Source organism: Paramacrobiotus metropolitanus, unplaced genomic scaffold (genome assembly GCF_019649055.1).
Source record: "Paramacrobiotus metropolitanus isolate TYO unplaced genomic scaffold, Prichtersi_v1.0 Parri_scaffold0000008, whole genome shotgun sequence".
Lineage (NCBI taxonomy): Eukaryota > Metazoa > Tardigrada > Eutardigrada > Parachela > Macrobiotidae > Paramacrobiotus > Paramacrobiotus metropolitanus.
This window is the reverse complement of record NW_026570228.1, coordinates 319,258-327,821: the sequence shown is the minus strand read 5'-3', so window position 1 is coordinate 327,821 and position 8,564 is coordinate 319,258. Positions and strand designations below refer to the sequence as shown.

The 8,564-nt window shown below is 44.2% G+C and overlaps 1 protein-coding gene across 1 annotated transcript; it reads right to left on the bottom strand.

The window, feature by feature from the left end:
- Positions 1-6,412: 6,412 nt before the first annotated feature.
- On the bottom strand, positions 6,413-7,015 carry LOC129582824 (uncharacterized). Its single transcript, XM_055474438.1, has 2 exons — positions 6,679-7,015; positions 6,413-6,612 (listed from the first exon to the last, which is right to left on the bottom strand). The coding sequence occupies exons 1-2, from the start codon at positions 7,013-7,015 to the stop codon at positions 6,413-6,415; spliced, it is 537 nt and encodes a 178-aa protein (XP_055330413.1).
- Positions 7,016-8,564: the final 1,549 nt, after the last annotated feature.

Here is an 8,564-nt window from a genome sequence, read left to right as displayed (position 1 = left end):
AATGGGCCGGTTGGTTCGCAGTCGCACTTCATGAATTTATTTTTGTCATGCAAGGTATTTTGACAACGGTGACGGTTAACCGTTCAACATAGCACTGCAAACGGAAATCGTTTGCATGGAGGGACAATGAAAATGTAAAACCAACCAACCAACAATGAAAATGTAAAACAAACCAATGAAAATGTAAAACCAACGGCATGGAGGGACAATGAAAATGTAAAACCAACCAACCAATGTAAAACCAACGTGGATCCTCATGGGAAGCACATATAGAGGAACTTCCTGTCTTCTCTCCGGTCCGCTTTACTGGATGGAATCTAATTCTAGAGCATGATTAATTAGCTCCAGCGGAAACGCAGTATAGCTGTGCGCAAGAACCGGGCATTATTCTAATAAACGTAATACTCAGTTCGAAGATCTGTTTAAGAAAGGCTTATTAATCACGCAGTTTATCTCGTTAATAAGGGTCACGAGCTTGAGTAGGCAAATGGTTTCGTCGATGCCCCTCCCGGAACCATTAACATTTTATGAACATGGCTGATGGCGCTGCTGTAATTTCTCTAAACCTTTTAATGTCGAATGCGGTTCGTTTTTTAGCCTTGTAAAGCAGTCATGCACTCATTGTTCTAAAGCTTTTCTCCATAACTGGCGTGCAGTGTCAACCGGCACTCCTGGGAACTTTCACGAGAGTGAAAGCGTTCTTGGGATTTTTGTCTTCTCCGGATGAGCAATCAGTTATCTGATTCTCCCCAACGCAAGGACACCTTAACAAAACGAACAACTCTTGACGGTATCTCGCGTTGCAGACGAGAAATATTATCTGTAAATTGTAAAGAAAACAATATAATTATGTTCAACATTTATTAAATAATTGGTAACCTTACCGGCGAAAACATAAATCCTGAAAGGCTGAAATTTCTCACATACAGTTGCAGAATCGGATTATTTTTATACGCCGGAAGTTGAAAAGATGCCAGCACCACCAGTGGATAATAGCAAATCAAATTCCACAGCGAGAAAATGAACAGTACAATCGCCATGTGGCAGCGCTGTTGCAAAGTCTTATCCACTGCACGCGTTCCGAAGATCAGGGTCCCATTTTTTGCTGAGCACGCCGAGTGAATAAGAAGACTAATGTACAGTATCAACTGCATGGCATTCGGAACGTGCGCCGCCAGTGACCTTAGCCAGGGAAAAAAGCTGGAATTCAGAATGTTTGGACTGGCATGGAAGCCACAGCTTTTCCAGGGTTGTGATATGCCGAAGGAACCACCGACGTTAAACAGAAGGGGTGTGTTCACGGCCAGACTCATAGTCCATGCCGAAGCAATCTAAAATTGATTCGTCTAACATTTATACTAGCAAATATCGATTGTTTATGCTTTATGCAGGCTTAATTTTTAAAACCGTTTGAAAACTTCTAAGATCATGCGACAAAGGTTTTATTACTAAATAACAAATTGCAAAAATATTTGAAGTTACAAATTCAAAACAGTCAAATTTGGAGCTTTGTAATAGTAGACAGAGCTATCCAAAAACTAACGCAGGAAAAACCGAATTTGTTTGCTGACGCACCATTGCAGTAATTACCGTTTTCGTTGACCATTTCTTATAAAATAGACCTGGCTGGCTGGCGGGCTAAATTTAGCTCTGTCAAGCCAGCGTTAGTTTTTTTCGTTTATGTTCCTATAACTAGAACAACGGTTAAGTATTTTTGTAACAAAATGTTCAATTTTTTTTCCTGCGTCTTGTGAGTGTATGGTTAGTACAATCGAGAGTGTGTCCGCGATATGGGGAACAAGAAACAGTGTAGGCTTTCGACCGTTGTATACCATCATCTGAATATCCAGGGGCTGTCCTATGCTAAAGTCGATCGTCTCCATCAGTTGTTATCGAATCAGGATAATCACTCTAAGATATTATGTCTGTCAGAAACCCATTTAACTGCGAACGATCCGGATCAGCTATACTCACTCGCTGACTATCAGTTGTTTCGTAAGGACCGCACGAAAGCATCGGGTAAATTACGTGGTGGTGGTCTTCTACTTTATATTCCTGCCCATATCCCCTGTCAAGAAGTTCGACGATCGGAAACTTGTGGCCAATGCGAAAGTCTGTGGGTTCTGCTTCAGATTGGGCCACGTAAAGTGCTCCTTGGACTTTTGTATAGAGCCCCTGATGCCAACGCACTGGATACCGAATTTTTGTTTAACCATGCAGACGAAATACTCCTGAAATACCCGGGCATTGATCATGTTGTGTGCGGCGATATTAACATCGATGTTTCAGTGGCATCATCTCCTTTTTTTCGACATTATCATGACTTAATCAATAACCATATGTTGGAAGATAAGGTTTCGGGATTTACCAGGGTAGCTTGTCGAACACGAAAGCGAGATGGAGCGTTAATGCACAGCAGTAAAAAGATCGACGTGTTGTTATGCTCACCAGCGGACAGCTATTCGTGCCTTCCTGCTGAGGATGTGTGTTTTTCGGATCACCGCCTGTGCAGGACAATTGCGTCTTACAAATCCCTCTCCCCAATACACAAAACAATCACGTTTCGCCTATGGAAGCATACGCCTATGGAAGCATTTTATCAGAGAGTTGAAGCAGTATGTGAAAAGTACAGTGTACACAATGAGACTGTTCCGATCGACGAATGTGTAACAAATTACGTCCGAGAGTTGAACCAGATCGTAGACGAGAGTTTCCCTTTACGGTCCCGAAGAGTACGCCAGAACGATCCCCCCTGGATGAGTCTATCACTGAAAAACCTGATTAAAGAAAAGAACAAGTGCTACCGCCGCAGATGTCAACTACGTGGTACACCAGAATACATGCAGTGTGACGCGGAATTCCACCATTTGAAAAAGCAAGTATACAGTAAGATTTTGGACGAAAAGCGCAAATTCTTCAAGAACAATCAAGATAGAGCAGAAATTGTTTGGCGCGAGCTTGGAAAGCTACTTCGGAAAAGAAAGCAGAACGACGAACCGACGTTGGATCCAAACGTGCTCAACTCACATTTTGCAGCACAAGGATTGCACGGGAACGAACACGCTGTCCCAGCCGCCCCCTCGGGGGGTGGCAGTACTAACCCCTTGCTTTGCAGGTTTGAAGACGTTACCGAGGATACCGTATCGTTTCTGATACAGCAGATGGCCAAAAAGAAAAAGAGCGCGGGGCCGTGTGGTATACCAGTCAAAATCCTCGGCGGGATGAACGGATACATGGCGAAACCACTGATGATTATGATCAACGCATGTCTCAAAGCAGGAGTATATCCCACAATTTTCAAAAGCGCCGACATAACCGCGATACCGAAGCAACATAATGCGCAACATCCGGATGATTTTCGACCTATTTCGTTACTTTGCAACATCTCCAAAATTTTTGAAAAAGTCATTCAGAACCAACTCGTAGCAACCCTGAAAGCAAACAACATCCTTTCAGATAAACAGTCCGGATTCAGAGAAGGCCACTCGTGCGAAACGTTGCTGCTGAAGATGTCGGAAAAATGGCGAACGACAATGGATGCCGGTAAAGTGACAGCCGTATGTTTTTTGGACCTGAAAAAAGCCTTTGATTCTGTATCCCACGCAAAATTGCTTGAAAAACTACAGACCATTGGAGTTGAGGGAAGTGCGCTGCTATTGTTTCACGATTACTTAACATCTCGTAAGCAGGGAGTGAAAGTGACAGCGAAGGTGTCTGACTGGCTCCCAGTGCGGTCAGGAGTGCCACAAGGAACGCGAATGGGGCCAATTTTCTTTACGGTGTATATTAATGATTTTCCAAATGGGATTAATGCGGAATGTTTTGCGGATGATACGATACTGTACGGTATTGGCAGCACGAAAGTGGAAGCTGCAGCGGAATTGGCCATCCAGGTCAAAAATGCAACGGCTTGGCTTGCACAGAACACTCTTTGCATCAACGAAAAAAAGTGCAAATTCATGTACATCTGTACTGAATCAAAGAACAGCCAAACTTCCCCAGTGCTTACGATCAATGGCCACCAAATGGATGAAGAAAAGTGCGTGAAGTATCTTGGTGTCTACATCGATCGCAACCTAAAGTGGAGCAATCACTTTGATCACATACTGCGGAAAGTCAACTACGGTATCGCAATGATAAACCGCGCGAAAGACGGCCTGGACATGCCTCAGCGTAGGAGCCTTTACCATGCCTGTGTGCAGCCACATCTTGACTACGCGTCGGATACGTGGTCTCCGGCATCTTCGGCTTTACGTGGCAAACTGGACAGGGCACAGCGGAAAGCACTGCGGGCGATTTCTGATTACAAGGAGCGGGTTACACCCGAGCTGTATCAGAAACTGCGCATCCTGCCGGTGTACGACCGTTGGAAGCAGTCTGAAGCGGTGTGGCTGTACAAGATCTACAACCACGAAGCGTACCATCCACCGTCGTATATGGTCGAGATGATTAATTTCACGGATATGGGAGCGCGTTACAACCTACGGAATCCGACGAGAATTGCCGCAAGAGCGAAAATGAAGATCGGAGAAGGCACGCTGGCCATGCGGCTGAAGGACATCTTTGAGCGCATTAAGAAAGTCAACATGCAGATACTTAGTGTTGATGGCATCGGTTTTTTCAAATTTGCTCTCCGAACTGTAGATCTGTTTTGAAGTTATGCACTGTTGAAGTCTTTTTTTTAGCGACCAGACGTTGAAGTCCTGCTAAGCGGGTTGTCTGCTCTTGGTGGAATAATAATAATAATAATAATAATAATAATAATAATAATAATAATAATAATAATAATAATAATAATAATAATAATAATAATAATAATAATAATAATAATAATAATGATGAGGAAAAACAATGGCGACAAACCGATTAATAGCCAAACAAGTGTTGCTGTAATACGCCACAGCGCTCGTGATAATCATGAAAAAGTTGACACCGGCACACTGTTGCGGGGAAAGTATGTTATAGCGGCCATTGAGATAGATCGTCAAGATATTCACCGGGAAATGAATGGCGGCCATCGTGGCATCGACACCAAGCGTATGGATTATCAAAACTCCCGAGGCCTTCCTGTATTCGCGTAATTTGACCAAGACACAAAAGAGCAGAAAGAAGAGAAAGGTGCCAACGTAGGCTTGCGACATGGATACCACAAACCATATTTGCAGTGCTTTTTCATAAAATATCCACGCTGGTATGGTGCTGCTGACAGTAACGTTAAAAGTTGGTGAAGTCCAAATTTTGTTAGTAGCATTTAACATTTCCAGTGTCTACTAAAAATTAAACAGTTTAGCAGCCTGGAGCTACCGGAATGATTTGCAGACCGATTCGCAGTTTGCTTCCAGTACTACGCATTGGGATTAATAAGAAAATCCCTATTCCGTATAAGTAATTTGCGTGATTACGCTACCGGATACTGCGCGTAGGGGAAGCCTTACAAATTGACAGGTGCCTTAGTTGTATACGCTTTAGCGACGTACCTATCTGCAAAGGATTCTCAAAGGCAGTGCGTGGAACGCCAGTTATCAGGTTAATTAAGATTATTAACGGAAGCCAAGGAAAACCACTCCCAGAAAGGCCATCGGTGTAGAACGGGTTTCCTTGCTGTAGACTTTAAATAGAGAGCGCAAACGGCCATGTGAGTTGCACGGTTGCTGCGATTATCAATATTCTTACAACAGCGATTAATTATGAAAGAACTAATACACTATCACACTGTAAGGTTGGTGGCGAAGATCTTTTGCTGAACGTGCACGGTACATATGCGTGCTGTCGTTACGGGTACAAAAATTTATACGTATGCGGTTAGGCTGGCGTTACGCAAAGCAGTCGTGATGTCGGATAAACGTATTCGGTGGAAGGTTACGCTCTACAATTATATCGCTTTATGTAAAGAATTTATATGACTGCATTATACAGATGCTCGCGTATACTTACGTACAGAGCACATAGGGGCAGAGAGGGATGTTACAACAGCAACAACTTTAAGGACTGTTATGCCGATTTGGATAATAATATTGTGATTGTCTTGTACGTATAACTTGGATCTCTGATGTGCGGAGACAGCCATTGTGCAATTCATTTGTGGAACATTCGGTTTGCAGATATTTAGGATCTTGTTTGGACCAATGCGAAAGAATTCAAACCAATTTTTTATTCAAACTGTATTCACACCATCATTCCACAAGATATCATTTTAAGAAACTTAAATGGGATTTGCCCGTCTTTGACTGCGGTGCATGTTACATATAAATCACAACTGTATGAAGCAAACCCAAACGACGCGCACTCTGCAAGGTATTTCAGCCATAGCAGCTGCATTAAATACATTATAACATATGCAAAAAAGATCTTCCAAAGCATCTTCCTAACTGAAGCATCTGTACTAGCACGATCCCACCACCATTTCCGCCTTCTAGCCCAGAATGCTGACGGCGGCACAGGCGTTGCAGACGGAGACCGGAGGGCAGACATTGGCGTTGATGGGAATCTGAAAGCCGGCGCCGTTCAGCAGGTTCACGGGAATACCGCTGAAGAGAGATCCTCCGCCCAGATTGCCTGCTTGCTGTAGCACTTGGGTGTTGGTGTTGCCATTATTCTGGCATTGCGCCTGACCTGTAATACGAACCATGTTAGAGGCTGGTGCGGTTAAAACGCCATAAAAATTAGTAGAAAGCTTACCACACAGCGCCTTCTGTTCGGCGGTGCAGGTAGCACCCGCACCCGTTGGCGGAGCAGCAACCGGCAGAGTCGGAGCAGGAACTGGCAGACTGGGAGCCGGCGCAGGGACGCTCGGGGATGGAACAGGAATACTGGGAGTAGGGGCGCTCGGAACCGGAATGCCGGGAGCCGGGACAGGAACGGCAGGCGCCGGCACATTGGGGAGCGGGGCGCTTGGTGCCGGTACGCTGGGGACCGAAGCCGGAACGCCCGCAACCGGTGCAGGTGCTTGACGAGCGAAGCGCAGCGCGTTGGTGCTGGCGCAGGCGACGATCAAAAGAAGGGCAACAGTCTGCATTTCGACAAGAGTAGCCGGTAAAAGTGGTCGACTGTTAATAACTCAACTTTGGAGGTGTTTTGGATATTTTGAAAGTTTTTATGATGCAAAGATAGTGCTTTGCTAGCTTATATACGGCCAGACGAAATTGCAAAATTTTGCCCCTTGAACTTGGAAATCATTATTTTGCGGACTCAACATAATGGGTGAGTCAGTGATTTGAACTTATCTCACCAGCAAACAGTAGTCGCCACAATGGTTTTTCGCACAAACGTTTGCTGTTTGTGCAGCGGACACATTGTTCACAGGCGTGCGCTGCCGAAAAATGTTATGAAGACGTAGTTTTACGGCAACAACGTGAGCTGAGCTACAAAACAACCAAAGTCTTAGAACTGTTGCCCGTATTGATTGTTTAGAGCTATTGGACTTGTTGTTGTTGAAACACCACAATATATCGATTAATGAATGACTCATTAGCTTTTGCTGCATTTATCTATTTGTCGGCCACGTGCAAAGAAAAACGTTTGTAGCGCTTGTGTGACTATCAAGTACAGTACAAATGTACGTACAATTAATCGCAACTGCTGTTGCCCGGCGCCGCTGGCTTTTTGTCTCGCATGATGTAAAGCTGGTTAAAACAGCAGTGTTCGCGATTGTCTACAATGACACCCGCTGTGCCAAATAAACTTAGCGGTGGTCAAAATGACGACAGGCCAAGGCTCCAAGCTTCAGTCAGAATCGTAATGCTTTCATGCATATATACAGTATACTTATTCCTTACAAATACTCATTCCCTCTTGGAATTCTAGAGTTGGGAAGGAATACATACAGGAAGCCTGATACATGGAGTCAAGGAACACTGATTTTGCTGAAACGTGCGCTTGCTTGTTCTGCGGCGCACAAGAGCATGTGCACAGTAAAGCATATAATAGTGATTCTAGTCAGTAAGACTAAGCACATAATAGTGATTCTAGTGTAAATAATTACGATCGTATATACGTATCTGCAGTACTTTTACTGAATGCATGTAACGATGGTCGTCGCGTATTGCATCCATAAAAGCGTTCCGTAAACTTCAGCTTTCCAACTTTCATACGAGTACCGTCAATAATTCATTTTGACAACTTTTATTTTCAGTATGATTACTTGGGAGCTTTGTGCAGTTATAATACATTGCAAGAACTGGGAAATACATGGATAACCATAAAATCACCCTACTGCTACGCTTTATGTAGCGAAGAACAACGAAATCAACATCAGCTATGAAGAAAGCGATCCCAATTCGTGCGCCAGGAAACAGTAGCCAAGAACAGCTGCGCATTACCATGCCAAATCTCTACACTCGAACGCTGAAACAAGGTGGCGTAAAGAGTTTTTCAGTGTTTAGGTTCAGCAGTTTTCGCCCTGATGGTTCAGAACGTTAAGCGGATGTCGATTTACGGCTGTGGGACGTCTCACTGTTGAGCCGGTTGGCCTTGGCTTGCTGGACGGATATTGCGCTGGCTGAATCAGGCCGCAATAATGCGAACTCGGCCACTTTTCTCTGCTGGCAGCAAAACTCAAGTGCACA